An 18,731-nucleotide genomic window follows, 5' to 3' on the forward strand; every position below is an offset into this window, starting at 1 on the left:
CTTCTTTTTAAGCAAAATCTTGGAGATATTATATTATTCATTGTTTCTTCATATTTATAAATTATTTTTTATTTTTCATAAAAAGGTCTTTATTTTCTTATACCAGTATAAAAAGGAATTTTGCACAGGTACGACTTAAGGTGCAACGTCTCCTAAGTTTGAAATTAAAACTACTGACATAGGATAAAAAAAAAATTCATATAATATGCTTGGATGATTTCCAAGTCATATAAATAAAGCAAGGAAAAAAATTCAGAATCATATTTATATTATAAATGGCTTGCAACATACCATAAATATAATGTGCAAGATCGACCTTTACGTGATTTCATTATATAAAACACAAGTAACAATTGTTCCACGATAACGTTCTACTTTTTGACGATTTTTTTTTTTATAAAACTGTAACTTTTCTTTAAAATATGATTGTCAATGTGTTCTATTCAAGAGCCTTTATAATAACCATGATTAATCTATTTTCAGTTCAATAAAATCAATCATTTTTGTAATTATCATTTTTAACATTTTCTTATGGTAGTTATAAATACCTACAGTTAATATATTGACTTGATATAAATATTGCGAATGAAATGGCAAAAAGAAGATTTTATAATTATAAATTATTTACTTCTTCTGCAAAAAATAAAGAATTAAAACATCTTCATATTGTACTTTGTAGTTCATTTATTACTAAGATTTTGAACTTTTCAAAATATGTTAATAAATGCAAATAAATATTATAAAAAAATCCTAAACTAAGTATTTCTGTGAATAATTTTCGAAATCGCATTTACAGAATCGATATGCATTTCACTGTAAATATAAAATATACTTTGTATAACAAGTATTTTTAGTTATATCTTAAACTAATGAAAGCGAAGGTTTTAAAATTGGAAGCATAAGATAACACAGTATAAGAAACTACTTCTGAAGTTGTATATTGAAATATCGATTCTTGTTCTACAAGAATATTCTGATATACAAATTATCGATAAGATAAAATCAAAATGAATTATTAATTAAAACTTTTTAATTCATTCTGCTGATTATATTGTAAAACATAATTTAACATAAATTATATTTCTCTAGTACAGACAAGGCAACGAAAAATTCGGAACCAAAATGAAAACATGTAGATTAGTTTTCAATTTATTCTAAACATGGGGCAACCCTTTTTTTTTTAATTATATACCATTCAGAATTACAAAATACTTTTCTGATAAAATAAAGCTAAGTAATAAATGCAAGTGCATCCAGTATTTCATTTTGTTCAAAATCATTCCGAGAATTAATGATGAGTGAATTCTTCAAGAATTATTAAAAAAATCTCCATTATTTGTCGGTTTAAAAAATAAGCGTAAATATACATGTAAATTTGCGTAATATCCAAATATAAATATTAGTCGATGTACTGAGTGATATTATTTTTTTGATTTACTCATAAAATTCATTTTGGTTCACAATTCTCCATATCTTTATCTGTATTCAATTCAATTTAGTATTAAAAACGCTTTTACATTTAATTAAATTTTTATTGCCTCTGATACAAGTTGAACATGTAACGAACGATATTGTGTAAAATAAATAACTAATAACTACTTATACATATTTTAAATTCATGGATTAAAATTTGATATAAATTTCAATTTCATAAAGGTCGCATTATACTTTCAAAACTTTTTATGATTTTTGTTCAACTTGTATCACAGTGTTACACACAAAACATTCAAACTTTCAATACCAGACAATGAAAATTATAATTTGCTTTTTATCTACATCAATAGAAAGATAAAACATCATCACTATCACAACGTTGGCAGATACTTTCATGATAATTATAGAATACTTTATAAATAGATATAACTTAACACTAATTTGAATATAATGAATGATCCATACAATAAATGATACTTTATATGATAGTGCAAAAACTTTCTATGTCGGACATTATGTCCATTTTTCTGATCAAGTAAGATAAAGACAATATCATGAATGCTCAGAATCCATACATATCTAAACAAAAACATCAGACATATGCCATATGTGCTGATGGAATATAGCTTCTAAAATTATTTCTTTTGGAAAATAAAAAAAATAATAAATACGTGAGTCGCCCTAAATGTACTAAATGTAGTAATAATAATAATATATTACCCATCAATTTCTTAATAAGATTGTGAATCTCGGTGAACATTTCTAACTTGCAGCGTAAAGTAAACAGTCATTTATTTTCCAATCATTGACTGCACACTGGTGGACCCAAAGCTATATTCGCCTGAACTAATCCTACAAGTCCTTGACTGGTTGTGATGTGTTGAACCAGATTACCATTCTGTATGATATCTGGAGCCATGTGATGAACACCATGCAACGATGTTAAACCAGGTGCTGCAAGGATAATAATTGATTCAAATTTTATAATTTAGTTACGGCGAATTCGGAAAAATTATTATGGATTATGTACAAAAATCTCTAAAATAAAAAGTTTCCGGCGTGATGTAAAAAGTACGAAATGTACTGATTGAAATGGTTCACACTGATATTTATAATTGCTAATATATTATATTATGAAAAAACATTCAATTATATATAAACCAAAAAAATAAATATTACCTACATGAAACATACCTAAAACCATTTGTTGTCCAGAAGATACCATTTGCTGCATGCCATTATTACCATTACCAGTAACTGTTACATTTATAGTAGAGCCATTGACTTCGACATTTAAACCAGGTGCCGAGGTTGTTTGGTCCATTCTCTGAGCCAAATGCTTCTTAACGTGATTGTTGAGAACATACTTGTAAGTAAATGCTTCTCCACATTCTTGGCAAACATAAGGCTTTTCACCAGTGTGACTTCTTATATGAGTTTTCAGTTGATGAGGTTGATTAAATCGAGCTGGACACATATGGCAGGCATGGGGACGAGCACCTAGGAATAGATAGATAGAATTTTTGCTAATTTGTTTTTTGATTCACATCAGAGTAAATTATACTATCCTTTAATGATATTGTAATGAGATTCTCAGAAGTCAAAAATTATTTATTTATTTATTTATTTATTTATTTAAATATATTGCCCACAGATTTCTCCAAGAGGACTCAAAAATACAATTATTTTACATAATGAATAACAATTAAAATATATACAAAATTACAATATATAGTTAGTAACAAAATGCTTAAGATAAAATTACATATAATGCAGAATGTAACAATATTATTTATAAATAGAATAAGAAAATAATGAGATATTTGAAAAGAAAATAAAAAGGTTAACTTGTGCAGATGGAGATTATTTGATTAGGTGAAGTGTTGTGAATATCTATTTCATTATTAATTAAGTTAAAGTTAGAGGACATAAGTAAAATTGGCGAATTTAAAAGAGAATTAGATTTAGGGGTAGGATAAATGAAAAATAATTGTGAACGCAAAGATAGCCTAGGAACATTAAAGGATAGTTGATTGAGAATAAGAGGACAGTCAATAGAATTATTGCAAAGCTTAAATAAGAACATAATTGTACAGATAAATCGACGTGAGGCAAGGGAAGGAATACCAAATTCTTTTAGTAAAGTGTTGTGGTCAAAGCCACGTTCAGGGTAAATTTTATATGTTTTATAATAAAGGTATTTCAGAAATTTTCGCTGAACTTTCTCTATCGCATCAGAGTTGTTGATTTGATGAGGATACCAAATAATCGAACCGTATTCTAATTTTGAACGTACAATAGAATAGTACATGCAAAGAAGTGCATTGGTAGACTTAAATTGTTTACAATTTTCAGTATCAAACCTAAAGATTTATGTGCTCTATTACAAATATCAGTTACATGATCTGTGAAAAACAAACCAGAATCAAATAGAACACCTAAATCGGAAATTTTATTAATCTATCAATGCTGGTGTTAGAAATTTTATAATCAAAAAGTATTGGAACGCGCTTATGTGTAAAACTAAGAATCTTGCACTTTGATATATTTAAATGTAATTTGTTATAGATACACCATGAGTGGAAAAGGTCAAGTTGAGACTGTAATAATAAGCAGTTATCAATAGAATTTATTTTGAGATATAGTTTCAGATCATCTGCAAATAATAAATGTGGACAGCTAATAATATCAGAAATGTCATTAATAAAAATAATAAATAGTAGTGGACCAAGAATGGATTCCTGAGGAACACCTGAACTAATATTTTCAATGTTGCTCAAGAATCCATTAAGATAGACAAACTGTTTACGATTATGAAGATAACTCTTAAAAAAGTGAATAAGTGAAGAATTAAGACCAATCTTATGAATTATATAGCATCTAGTTAAACAATTATCAAGAAGTCAGCATTTCTGATACACCATATAATGCCTACATTATTTACAAACATGTGAAAATTATTATATTACTGCTTGCACTCACAAAACTGAAATATTGTGAAATATTTTGAACTGAAATATTTTAAATTAAGAAAAATAAGAATTTTTCTTCTATTCGTACACCACTAACACAAAAAAAATATACATACAAAAAAGTACAAATTGTCCAGTGTAAAAAAGATTATTTTTTATTAATGTTTTAATAATAATAAACAAAAATAAATAATATGATGGGAAACAGAAAAAAATTTAGCATTTATGACAGACATCATTATGAACTCACCTTCGTGAACTGTGAGATGCCGCTTTAACCCTTGAGCCAGCTGGAAGGCTTTATCACAAAGATGGCATTTGTGAGGTTTAGTACCAGTATGAATATCTAAGTGCCTAGAAAATATTTTTTAAATTATTTCAGAAAATAAGAATATCTGTAATAAAGCATAAAATCATAAATAGCAACTGTTTGGGCATCTCAAGTAGCGGATAACGGCTTATAATGATCGTAATTGAGTATGAATTCATTGGTTTCATTAAGTCTCGTTGAATGTAATAACTCAACTAGTAACTCGAAAACTCGGACGTGGACAAATCTTCAATATTTAAATTATTTTGCCGAGGGATGTATGGCCGTCTCAAACAATCTACTGGTAACAATGTATTTACCAACTACATACAATGAAAATTTTGGTTTTCCTCGCTTCTTGTGTTCCGCTTGTGGGAACACTAAGCATATCAATATAAATAAACCCATAAATGGTTGAATCAACTCTCTTAATTGACATTCTAAGGTTTATATCAGCTGTATATTAAAATTTTAGGTGACTTAAACTAGAACATAAAAATGCTTACCTCTGTAAGCAACTTGCATAAATAAAAGCAGCACCACAAACTTGGCAAACATGAGATTTGATGCCTGAATGTATCTTCTTGTGATGAATTAAATTGCCTCTTGTACTAAATCGTCTATCACAAACATCACAAACGTGACTTTTTTCACCTGATAGATATAAAATAAATTATGACTAAATCACAAATTAAATACAAGTAATGAAATATAGATCCACAGAACATTTTTGCCTATAATAATTTAAATATATATTTCTATATATTTATTGAATACAATGTAATAAATTCCATTTACCTGTATGTGAAGTCATATGTTGTTTAATATCAGCAGCCATCACACCGCACACATAACACTGATGCTTTGGTCTTATAATACGACCGGTTTCGTCACGATCTAAAACTGGTTTCCGACCTCTTTTACTATTACCTGCATTTAAAAAGGCCCAAAATTACCCATTACTTAAGAAAATAAAAATAATAATCGATCTACAATATATTTACCATCATGCAAGTGGTTCCTAGGTCTATATACTTTGATCATCCTTTCAGCTATACCTCTTGGACCTTTGTTACTTGTATTGCAATTTTTGTATTTACTTAGTTGTATTATTTTGGGAGTAATTTTAAATCTAGACTCTAAACTTCTAGTCATTTTTTCATATTTCGGCTTATTGCTCTTAGGCATCATAAACCTAAAATTTTAAATTCAAATTAAAAATTAAAAAAAAATTGAATTTAAATACCAGGTTGAGTAATAATGAAAAAATTTAGATATACAATATGCACAAATGCATAATATCCTCTATATAACCAAATTAAAACAAATAAACTATGGAAATGTAAAGAAAATAAATCTTTTTACCTCTGGGATTTCATTTTCAATTTTCTAGATCGAACACGAACACCTTTATTTATCTTAGATACTTTTATTGGCACATAATCTTTATCCATTTCATCTTCATCACTATCATCAGCATTAAAATCATTCGCAGGTGGTTCGTAATCACTAGCATCATTTGCATCATTTGCATCTACAGATGCATCATCTGAAGATAAATCTTCGCTCTTTATTAATGGGGCCTTATCGCCTCTCAGTTTACCCGAAACCTTTTTTACTATAAGGTTTGTATTTGACTTCAAATAGTCAACTGCTTTATTTGTTGTCATTTTTTTCGTAAAGTTTATTTTCATAGATGTGAGTTTTGCTATCTTTTTTTTCAATTCAGAGCATTCTTCAAATGAAATTACGTTTTCAGAAGGCTCAAAGTGATATTTTTGTTCTTCATTGTCTAAAAACAAAACAATATACATTAATAAGCACATAATTTTCATTAATTCACTAATTAATATTTTACAAAGGAGTATAATTTGAAAAATTAAATTAATACAATAATTTGCATAGATTAAGTAACAAAACTATTTTAAATTGATAAAATATACTAACTATGTAGTGAATAGGTACCAATTACAATAAATAAGTTTTACAAAAGTAAGTTTTATCATGAGTATTATTTACCTGAGTAATTTACCTGAGTAATATAGGTTTGAGGTTTTAATAATACAAATCAAAATCTTGAAAAATATGGCATAAAACTTTAGAATAATATTTAACTAGAGAGCAAATAATTTTGCAGTATTATGTATATTACCAAAAACTATTGGAATATCTAATTTTTATATATTGTAAAGAACTTATTCACAATATATAATTTCAATTAAATTTATAAAAAAAATAAGTTATAACACTTTATAAATATACAAATTATTCACAAATTTACCTTCAACATCGACTTCAACTTTGCAGTTAATAATAACGTTATTATAATCAAAATTAGATGGCATTCTGGAAGAGTATAGTAATAGTATATTAGGACATATTAACAATTTTATAATAAACATTTTAAATTTATTTCAAGTAAATCAAATTACTTTAAATAATATTTTTAAATTTGGTTTATACTCACTCAAGTAATGTTAAAGGACTATAACTATTGTGAATATAATCAGAGCGTAATTTTATATCCGAATCTTCACTTTTCTTGATAAAGTTGCAAGCAACTTCCAAGTTTTGAATGCATGAAACACATATATAAGGGGGAAATCCATCATTCTGATTCATCTTTAAAAAAAATATGATCAATATATCATTCAAATATAATTAGCTGGCTAGTAAAAACATTAATAAGGTATATTTCAATTTTATTTACAACTACTATACTAATAATGATTATGCAAGTAAGTACCTGAATGTTTGATAATGAAGCCAATTTACTGCTTATAGATCCAGGAGAATCCGTCGAATACAGATCTACCAAATCCTTTCTTCCTAAGCATATTCGACACATATTTCCTTCTAAAAAGCCCATTTTGCACTGGATTGTCTCAATCAAACATAAAATTTCTGATTCTAAAAAAGAACTGGATATTAGAAATGGAAATTATAACATATAACATGTAATCATATAACGGAAATTATAATATTATAACATCAATAACTCATATAACTCTTAATTTTTACAGACAAGGAATATTTTATAAAGTATCAGATTAGTTATGAAGATGCAAGAAAAGTTTTATTTTGATAACTATTTAAATTATTCATAATTTTCAGGTTAGTGTTTACATCACTAATCTTATAAATCAATAAACAGTTAACATAAGCTATCAATTATTTTAATTATCAACCAATTAGTTATTAATAACAGCATAACAAAACTTAATAATAAGGCATAACGATAATAATAAACCTTTTAGCCATATGTAATTTGAAACAAATTTTAAGATTGTTTTGCTTATAACAACTTACAAATTTTAGTAAACAATACAAATTGAATATTTTAATCATTCACATTACAAATGAATTTGTTTTTAACTACCGATATTAGTAGAATATCATAACACATGATCACGAATAAAGTTAAAAAGTTTCATAAAATTAGATCTTACCAATTTATTGATGAAATTACTCTACAGACTAAAAATATTTCTTTAACTACCCACTTAAAATTGTAATGAATTCATTAAATTATTATAATATCTTAAAATGCATTATAAATTTCAATTAATTAATAACTTAAAAGTATGTTGATAACTATACAAAAATACTCAGAATAACTAATCTATGATTAAGTATTATATGCTTATTTAAGTATTATTTGTCTATTACTATTAGAAATAAGTTAAATTTTAATGCTTTTATAAAATTAATATGATACATTATTTAATAACATATTTGTAATTTAGAATTCAAATAATTCCAAAATTAAATTGATAAGATAATGTAAGTATGAATAAAAATTAATAATTATCATTATTATTAAAACAAATAGGATTTTAGGAATACATTGTTTGGAGAAAAAAATATTGCCAAAATTCACTATATAACAAAACGTTAAATAACAAATAATATTGCAATACAGTTATAATTCAATTTAGTTAATAAACATATTTATATTTATAAAACAACAAACCTATGCCATAATTTATCTATCTGTCAGCACCAATTTGAGAAGTATGGACATCACCATTTATTTTGATGAATTAAGAGCACACTAAATTATTTTTAAAAGAGTTTCTATACACGTCTACATATAAATAATAGCTACATTTATCACATTCATTTTATATTTGGATTATTTTTCATAAAACGATTGAATCTCATAAAGAAAAGCTTCTACTTTAGCTTCGCGAAATGCTTCTTGTAGTTTTGTCGATCTCGTCGATATGATGGTGTGAGCAACCTTTGAGCAACATTTTAAATTTCATTATAAAATATCATTACTGTTTTTCTGAAATTAATATTTTTTTAGAAATAAGAAGCAATGAATAGTTAAATTATTTATTTTGTACGTTTTGACACCGTATGTGTGTCATCATTTAGTATGTTGATATCGGGAAGAGCACAATGAAAATACTAATCTTACTCTCAATTTTAACTTGCAAAAATGATGTGATAAACTACATACATATTTTTTGTCAGTTTATATTTTTATTTTTGTTGTGTTTTTATTGGTATAAACATGCAGAATGAATCATACTAATAAGTAGGGAATGCAATACCGATAGAAAATTTCAATACCGGTATTTCGGTAATTTTTTATTTTCAAACCGGAATACCGGTAAATTACCGGTATTTTTATTATCTTGCACAAACGTAAACAAAATTGAAAGTTACTAGTACAAATATAAAAAAATGTATATACAACTAAAACCATATTCAACTAAACAATAAAACCAATAAAATAAAACAATAAGTTTATTTTTTTAACTAATAATTTAACAAAATTATATCCAATTTAATTAATTCATTATCACTATATTGAGTACTTTTCACCAAAAACAAACTTATGAGTAAGAAAGACCAAACCCTTATAAAAGATCATATTACATTCTTATAATAAACTGTATTATCTGTATCCGATGTGTTAAATTAGCATAATCTCCAATATTTAAAAAAAAATTCTACACTAATTTAAGATCGGATACTTTGTCAAGATAAATAATAAGTTACTATAATTGTTGAGTATTGTTATTTAAAACAATGTGATGCTTCTATAGTATTTTCAAACTTCGAAACGTTTTCGAAAAATAATATTTTATAATTGTAATAAGAAGCAAAAATATTTAGTAATTATCATATATATTATGTATAAAGTTAAAAAAAATAAAGATTACGCAGAGGTAATTTGTATGATATAAAATATTTTGTCGCAAATATTACTTAAAAAACTGTTACATTTTTACATAAGATGAAACAAACATCTCTTAGCTCTTAGTAAAGCAATAAATATTCAGTTTAATGACGAGTTGAGATAATATTTGACATTTGTTTATCCTATAGAATCACTTGAAGATATAGCTGTTTATGCGATTATGGAATTTAAAGATACATTTGTTCCGAAAAATTTAAACTTTAATGTATTTTGTATCAAATAGCGCTTATGTAAAAATACCGAAAATACCGTTATTTTTGGGGTAATTACCGGTAAAATTACCGCCAAAAAATCGGGCGGTTTACCAGTAATTCGGTATACCGGTATACCGGTATTGCATACCCTACTAATAAGATAGTGCAGGTACAGTAATAACCCGTTTATCGCTGTTGCAGTTTAGCGCTCTTTTATTTCAACAATTAAGAAATAGAAAGTTTGTTAACAGACAATTTAACAACACAATATTATTATTGATTTAATATTGCAATGTATAATTATTTGAATGTATTATATTAGTCAATTGGTGATATTTCACAATATAAAAAGTAAATTTAATCAATCTTACATTTATTCTAAAGTCATGGTCATCAGGTTTTGAAGGGATAAATGAGGAAGATGTCAAAGAAATAATTCAAGAAGCAGCGCAGTCTTTCTAATGGTGAGCTCAAGGAATGAATTGAACAAGAAGAAAACAAAAATGTTGACGGCAGTGATTCAGCGGAAAAGCAAAAAGGACTTTCGATGGTGTTTGTAAACAGGAGATTGTCTACCAATGGTCTATCATAACTAAAATAATGGATCAATTCATTGAAAATTGATCCGGATTTTGACAACAGCTCTAAAGTAAGCCGTGGTGTTAGAGATGCCCTATCTGTTTATGATGAAATTTTAAGAAAACATTAGATGCCTAGACAATATTAGAATACGATGTATTCATATATTCATAGATTCATACAATGTATTCGTAGATGCTTTTGTCACAAAACGGCATATTCGTTTTGTTATTTATATTTTATCTTAATTTTTGAAAGAAATAATAATGTGGTATTAGTTTGGGCTTTAAGAAATAAATGTTTGGTTTTATTTTTACCGAATCAATTTCCTAGCCGTCTTTCCCTAACTCCAATATTTTCATGTAATAATTTTCATAGCTTTGTTTAGCGCTGTTTCGCGTTGCGCTCTACTTTGACGGAACGTATCCCTCGCGTTAAACGGGGTATTTCTGTATTAATTGTTTTTATGTGTTTTGTATTTCTACAAAATGGTTGCAAAAAATCTCAAGAATATATTTTAATGTCGAACCAACAATCTAAAGTATTATATAGTATATGCATAATACTAGATAGTAATCCCATTATCATTTCATACCGCAGTGCCCAAAATGGGCTATTTTCAATTGGAAACATATCTTCAAGTAAAAATGACCCCGTCCACACGTGACCGTGAGTTTAAACATTACAGCATGGAACACCATTATATATAAATGCATATACATATATAATTTTTCAGTTCATTACAATTTACGTAAAATATGTTATAGGAGTTATTATTGTATTTTTTAAATCATTTCAATTCATTATACTAAATTATTTTTATTTGTATGTACCGTTTTATTATACATTATAATTGAATAAATATTGATACTGGTTTGTAATATGTTATTATTAAAAGGCTAAAAATAAGTCAAAGTCCAAAGTCTAAATTGAAATAGTAATATATAGTATAATAATAGTCCAGTCATTTGGTGCAAAAAAAGGCTGTGGCCGGTACAGTACTCCGGGAATTCAGAGAATTGGTAATCTTATGGATTTCGATGTGAATGCGAAAATCAACTTTGTCATCTCAAATTTGAACAGCAAGTTGTCGCCATATTGGAAAAATGGCGTCAAACAACAGCTTTTTTAAAATATCTCCTTTCTGGCTGATTTTACGACAAAAGTATTTATGTACGAATTAAACTAGATAAAATTTCCTACAATTCTTTAGAAAACCTTTTTTTGTAAAGTTGATAGTTTGAGAGTACGGCCGCCTCAAAATCTTTGCTGCTCTCGCCGTAGTATCAAATCTCTTCATATATGACAGCACTTTGAACTTGACCACTTTCTCTCTAATAAATAAATATTTTCAATGTTAAATTAAGCGAATAAGATCTAGAAATAAAATAATTCAAACATTTTTCTGTTTTTTTGCTGATTTTTTAACACTTCAATGGCAAAGTAGCTATAAGTAAGTAGCTTGAAGTGTTAAAAAATCAGCAAAAAAAAAACAAAAAAATATTTGAATTATTTTATTGCTAGATCTTATTTGCTTAATTTAACATTGAAAATATTTATTTATTAGAAAGAATATGGTCAAGTTCAAAGTGCTGTCAGATATGGAGAGATTTGATACTACGGCGAGAGCAGCAAAGACTTTGAGGCGGCCGTACTCTCAAACTATCAAAAAAAAACGGTTTTTCAAAGAATTGTAGGAAATTTTATCTAGTTTAATTCGTACATAGTTACTTTTATCGTAGAATAAGCCAGAAAAAAGATATTTTAAAAAAAGCTGTTTTTTGACGCCATTTTTTCAATATGGCGGCAACTTGCCGTTCAAATTTGAGGTGGCAAAGTTAATTTTCTTAATGAGCACCTCGTAATCTATAAGATTACCAATTTTCAGAATTCCCGGAGTACTGTACCGGCAAAACGACGAAATGACTGGACTATAAGTTAAAAAACTAAATTGAAAATGTAAATGTAAAAAAAATATGTCAGCATTGCTATAAATATTCAATAGATGTTTAATTTGCTAATATTATTTTTTAATGATTAATTAATTTTTAATGAGAAATTGTTAGTGCAAATGAACTAAAATAAATTTTCAGTAAAAGGAAGAGTTCTATTTGTTCAGCGAAATACTTTATTTCAAATATTTGGAAATGAATTGCAATTTAGTTAAGTCGTGTTTGATCCGTTTGTGATTTAACATATTTTTGTTAATTTCATTATTAGGTACTTTATGTGCATAATTCTTTTTTTTTTTTCAAAACATCTTACTATCTTTCTTCTTTCGTTTTACAATTTATTCACATTAGGTTTTGCTGCCCTGTCGTGTTATTTCTTTAGTTTCGAATCTGACAACACCAAACATTGAAAGACAGATCTGAAATATTTGGTAAATTGCTTGCGTATTATGCGGCATTAGAATTACGGATAATGTAGTGAGTTAGTAGTAATATTTAATATAGTATAATGGTTTCAATAAAAGCACCATGGTATTAATATAATGTGACCTAGTTTAGTTAATTTACATTGCACGAAACATATTTCTTTTAAATAATCAAGTGACGTTTGACAAAGCAAAAATGGCATCCACGGAGCAAATCCAAAACAAAACGTGGGAACTTTCTTTATATGAATTACACAGAAGTCCACAAATAGCAGTGGTTGATAACACAGAAATCGCTGTATCTCCTCGTAGTTTACACAGCGAACTCATGTGCCCAATTTGCCTGGATATGCTCAAGAAGACAATGACCACTAAAGAATGCTTACATAGATTTTGCTCAGACTGCATTATTACAGCTCTGCGCAGTGGAAATAAAGAATGCCCCACTTGTAGGAAGAAACTAGTCTCCAAACGTTCTTTGAGACCTGATCCAAATTTTGATCTCCTAATCGCCAAGATTTATCCTAGTAGAGATGAGTATGAAGCTCACCAAGAGAGAGTCTTGGCTAAACTAAATAAAAGTCAGTCTCAAACAGCGCTTGTGAATTCTATCAAGGAAGGAATACAATTGCAATCGCAGAATAGACCACAGAGATCTAGAAAAAATTTGGATGATACAACAAATTTGAATCAGGCTCCTCAGACAGAGCAGGCAGTATCTAAAGACAACTTATCCACAAATACGAGTCAGTCAGCCAGTCCACTTAATTTGCCACAAAGTTCGGCATCACAGGTATTATATATTTATATTTAACAGAATTATTGTGAATTGGTTTGTATAGAACCCCATCAGCATTCTAGCGTAATTAAAATATTCATATTATTAGTCTTCATAAAAATTCAGATCGCAATGAAGATGCGCATATGGGCAAATAAAGATATTTTTTTATTAAGATAATGTTCAAATGAATGGTCCAATAAGTAGAGAGAAAAAGTATATCGTATCAAAGCTTCACTAAGACTGCCTTTATTATAATTTTTGAATACCTGATTACCATAACATTAGAATAAATGTAAGATTGAATAAATTTGCTTTTTTATATTGTGAAATATCACCAATTGATTAATATAATACATTGAAATAATTATATATTGCAATAACAAATCAGTAAAATTCCGGAATGTTTTACTTTAAGTAAAACTATATGATTCAATAGAATGCTCAGATTATATTATTTATTGAAAACAATTCAGGTTAGGATTAGTCCCGACAAAAGAACTTCTACAAAAGACAAAGAACATACCACTACACAAAACAATAGAAATAGAAAAATGTATACTAATATTCAAAATAAAAAACAACAAAATCAAAACTTGCACCACAATAGAGTCCAACCAGGATATACACGACCATCAAACGAGACAAAACCCAAACTTTCACATGAAACATGCTAAAACTAGTAAAGGACTTGCAAGTCCCCTGAGAAGTGCGAGCAATAAACTACCAGACGAACTAAAGACAATGATGGACCTAAACAATTACAAAATTAAATTAAAAATTACATAAGAGATAAATGAAGTTAACATAACAGATAGAGCATAAAATTCCTTATTTTAAATACTATATTACTTCTGTTCTGTAAAAATATTAATAACAATTAAGTATAAGTATGTATGTATGTACGCAATGCGTTCTGTGAATATACGTGTGTATAATAGTAGTAAGTAAAAATATATAGATGTCTTAATGTAAGTCTGTTACATAAAATTTAGATTTTATTTTTGTTAATAATTGCTGTGATCTCTCATACCAGAACAATTGTCTGACTGAGATACAGTATATATGAATTATATCATATAAATAAATAAGATATACAAAATTGCAAATTTATGCATTTTTGTAACTATTATCATTACACATTTAATACAATATAACTTGATTTCTTATTCTAGGTACCTTCAAATCCAGCTTCATTGAGGAGTACTCCATCTCCTGTTCCTTCAAATGTGAGTTCCACGAGTAAACCTCAATCAAAGAGGCCTAAGTCGGTTTTGACTTCAGAAAAGTCAGAATCAGAAAGTAGTATGGAAGGAAACGATAGTAATTTAGACACAGAAGGCGAAAGCATTGGTGAACCTAGTGTCAATGAAATTGAATTAGTTTTTAAACCACATCCAACGGAGATGACTGCAGATAATCAATTGATGAAAGCTCTGAAGGAGAATTCTATACGATATATAAAAACCACAGCAAATGCTACAGGTTTGCTATTATTATTAATCATATTTATTAATATTTAGGTTCCACTGCTAAATAAACCAACTATTTCAAAAGCCTTGGTACAAACATTCACACCTTAGATATAGTTATTCTCAGTTGCACTGTTATTTATATAATAATTTTATTATCCCTTTCTAGTTGATCACTTAAGCAAGTATTTAGCCATGAGACTGACATTAGATCTAGACAGTGAACTTCCTGACACATACAGAACGCTGAACTTCTGCATATACATTGCTCCTGCACCAGGTCAATACTTAGTATTGAGTGGGAACCAAACTTTAAGACAAGTTAATGATAAATTCTGGAAGGTTAGAATATGAAATATTATTCGCAAACCAATAATTTACTTTTAATACAAAATTTTTAATTATAGGTGAACAAACCTTTGGAAATGTTTTATTCTTGGAAAAAAACATGAGAGATAAATTGCAGTCAAGTTCAAATGATTTGCAATACATATATTTTATGTAATTATATTGTAATGATAGAATAATTTAATAGTTGGATTGATGATTGTAATATTGATGTACGAGTTTATATAGATATATTATATATTATGAAAGAAAATATTTATTTTTTAATGAATATATATATATGTGAGAGAAAATTACTACTTAAAACTTACAAATTTTTCTTGATTTGAATGAATAAGATGATAAAATATGTAAGTAAATTAATTCTATCCAAAACATTAATTCATTACCTTTGTATTTGTATGTTAAAATTTGGACCAAGATCCTTAAGATACCTCAAGCATATATAAGACAGTATTTTTGAGTTTACACTACCACTGTAAGGTGGTAAAGTTAATCTTGATGCTTAATATATTCTTAAGACAAATTCAAAATGGCTTATTGCTGAATACAAATTTCTTGATAATTACTAAAATTTTACATTTTAATCACTTTCTCTTCTTTCTATGATTTTAGAAAGTTTGAACAATTGCATAAACGTTGTATAAAAATTGGTTGTATTGACAGTTGATGAAAGGAATCCCATATCCTCAAAACATCCAATGGTTGGTATCCTCAAATTAAAAAAATAACTAGCAGTAGGTGGAATTCTGTCTTAAGGCAATTAGGGCATCGTGCCTTAAGGCAAATTGCTGGAACTTCCCGTACCGCAATTCAAAATTCGAGTAATTAAAAATAATCAATAATAATAATCAATAAAAGTTGATCAATGATTTGAAACTTTTAATAGAATTTCGAACCATATTAAATCATTCTATCTTAAATCATTTATTTTGAAATATTTTGGAAATTCTGAACTTTTTTTCAAAGCAATCGTACTGTTTTAACTGCATAAAGACGAAATATCAAAGCGCGTAAGCGCCGCGTCGTCGTCTAACGTGTAAACATTGGTACGGAACCTATAGAAATGTAAAAAAAATATACTTATTGTTAAAATCTCTATAAAATATCTAATAATTTGATGTGCATATGTCTGATGATCATTTTTCACCGCCAAATGGCATTTTTTTTTTACTTTTTTCATTAGATCTCCGAAACCGTTAGACCTGCCTTCATGAAAATTTGACCAATTCTTCATCTTGTCAATACAAGTAAAATGTTTTTTGAATTATTAAAATCGGACGCTACGTTCTCTTAAAAACTAAGGTACCGTCGTTTTTGGCACTTTTTGCCCCGTATCTTCGGAACGGCTGAACCTGCCTCCGCCAAAAACTAATCAGCACGTCTCTTTATCAATATGAATCGAATGTTTTTTTTGAATTATTCAAATCGGTTGATCGATGTTCCCGAAATCGTCGACGAAAATTTGTATCCGCACACACATACATCCATTTTTTCTAAGGTATGCCAAAATGTTCAGAAACCTTTGAAACGTCGAGAAATACAAAAATTTTCATTTTCGATTTTTTTGCGATTACTATAACTTGCCCTACGGGAAGATAATTAAGCCATTTCTGAAATATTTTATAAAACATGAAATTCAAATAATTATCAATAAAAAAAGTATGTTTTAACACTTTACTTGTTTATTTTGGAGCATAGGTTTTATAAAAATTAGGAAGGCAAATAAATGCATCCTTTCATATTACAAAATATCCGTACTACCAAGATTGAACATTTCTAAATCTTTATTACAATTTTATATTTATTCACACATATGTATACATGCTTATGTTAGTACGATTTAGAATCAACAATCAATTCCAAAGACACTATCTCAATATTTGACATTTATGAGCACATTATAAAGCACTGGTTAACTTTAATTTTATCAAAAACTTTACACCAAATCATACTTTATAAAAAAAAGGTAAAAAATAAGAATTTGTATATAATAAATCGTTAGGTTTTGAGATCACTAACTTAATATTAAAACAAAATGAAATTGCAATATAAATGTTTAAATTGAGAACCATTTTTTCAAACTTCATAAAAATTTGCCACACATATGTACACTAATTACAATGATTTATATACTTATCAGTTGTGCAAATAACTTACTAATATTGCAGGAACACATTTTTATAAATGGATATCACTTGCCTAAAATATTCACAAAGAAATTCATTTGGTTTTAGCAAAATTATTTAAAAGAACTTTTTGGTTCATATCCAAAACAAGCTATTACTACAAATTTACTCGAATGCTTCAAACAAAATTTTGTACATGAATTTTGAAAAGCTAAAAGAGCATGAATATTATTAAACTTTTCATAATTTTTTTATAAGGTTGAATAAAATAACTTTTTATATTTGATATTGACTCATATGTATACATATCAACATCCTTCTTATGTAAAAAATTATTTTTACGATTTTTAATATCATACTTCAATATTTTTTCACAAATCTAATAAACTTATTAACTATTGGAGCTATATTTTTTAAGACTGCAATTCTAATAAAAAGCTATTGATTACCTTGAACAATTGGTAATGTATCATGAACAATGGAAGTTTGAATAAAATTTAATTTAAAAATATAATTTATTACACTACTAATACCAGCATTAAATGCATATCACTATTGCTTTGTTATAGTTGAAATGGAAAAGACTTTTTGTATAAAAATACCACATGTGGTTTTCAAACTTATCGAAAAATATTAATACTTGTCATACCTGCTACATTTTCCTTTCTAAGCTTAAAAATGAATTTATATGTATATGAGGTTGATATGTTTATATGAGCCATTCTAAAACTTCCATATCGTTAAGAAAATCTACCAATCCTTCTTGATTTCAAATGCCCACTCCCATTTCAAATGCTCATTTTTATCATCATCGGTGAATAAAGATGTTACAGAATAGCCTCCGCGAGCTAGCATACCTGAAGCATTTTTAATAAAATTAATATTTTTATTAGCAACATATTCTATATAAAAACTGCTTCTCA

General features: G+C 27.3%; 3 protein-coding genes across 4 annotated transcripts in view; 1 reads left to right on the plus strand and 2 right to left on the minus strand.

Moving 5' to 3' along the window:
• Positions 1 to 1,957: 1,957 nt before the first annotated feature.
• Positions 1,958 to 8,732, minus strand: LOC113385868 (zinc finger protein 252-like). The gene is made up of 11 exons (XM_026623695.1): positions 8,690 to 8,732; positions 7,463 to 7,626; positions 7,184 to 7,338; positions 6,998 to 7,062; positions 6,082 to 6,508; positions 5,721 to 5,911; positions 5,515 to 5,646; positions 5,223 to 5,370; positions 4,657 to 4,760; positions 2,629 to 2,934; positions 1,958 to 2,388 (listed from the first exon to the last, which is right to left on the minus strand). Exons 2-11 carry the CDS (start codon positions 7,583 to 7,585, stop codon positions 2,237 to 2,239), a joined length of 1,803 nt encoding a protein of 600 aa, XP_026479480.1. The 5' UTR covers positions 7,586 to 7,626; positions 8,690 to 8,732; the 3' UTR covers positions 1,958 to 2,236.
• A 4,351-nt stretch (positions 8,733 to 13,083) lies between these two features.
• LOC113384916 (E3 ubiquitin-protein ligase RING1-like) lies at positions 13,084 to 15,833 on the plus strand. Its single transcript, XM_026622691.1, has 4 exons — positions 13,084 to 13,874; positions 15,035 to 15,344; positions 15,501 to 15,673; positions 15,739 to 15,833. Exons 1-4 carry the CDS (start codon positions 13,278 to 13,280, stop codon positions 15,781 to 15,783), a joined length of 1,125 nt encoding a protein of 374 aa, XP_026478476.1. The 5' UTR covers positions 13,084 to 13,277; the 3' UTR covers positions 15,784 to 15,833.
• Positions 15,834 to 18,360: 2,527 nt separating this feature from the next.
• LOC113384943 (rho GDP-dissociation inhibitor 1-like) overlaps positions 18,361 to 18,731 on the minus strand; it is a 55,859-nt gene continuing 55,488 nt past the window's right edge. For both annotated transcript variants that reach the window (XM_026622722.1, XM_026622721.1), the window contains exon 6: positions 18,361 to 18,665. In XM_026622722.1, coding sequence (XP_026478507.1) covers positions 18,559 to 18,665 — 107 coding nt within the window. In that variant the 3' untranslated portion in view covers positions 18,361 to 18,558. The remainder of the gene's footprint in view (positions 18,666 to 18,731) is intronic.

The sequence above is a fragment of the Ctenocephalides felis genome, unplaced genomic scaffold (assembly GCF_003426905.1).
Source record: "Ctenocephalides felis isolate EL2017-DRISC unplaced genomic scaffold, ASM342690v1 CF-g0.4_SCAFFOLD_03571, whole genome shotgun sequence".
Lineage (NCBI taxonomy): Eukaryota > Metazoa > Arthropoda > Insecta > Siphonaptera > Pulicidae > Ctenocephalides > Ctenocephalides felis.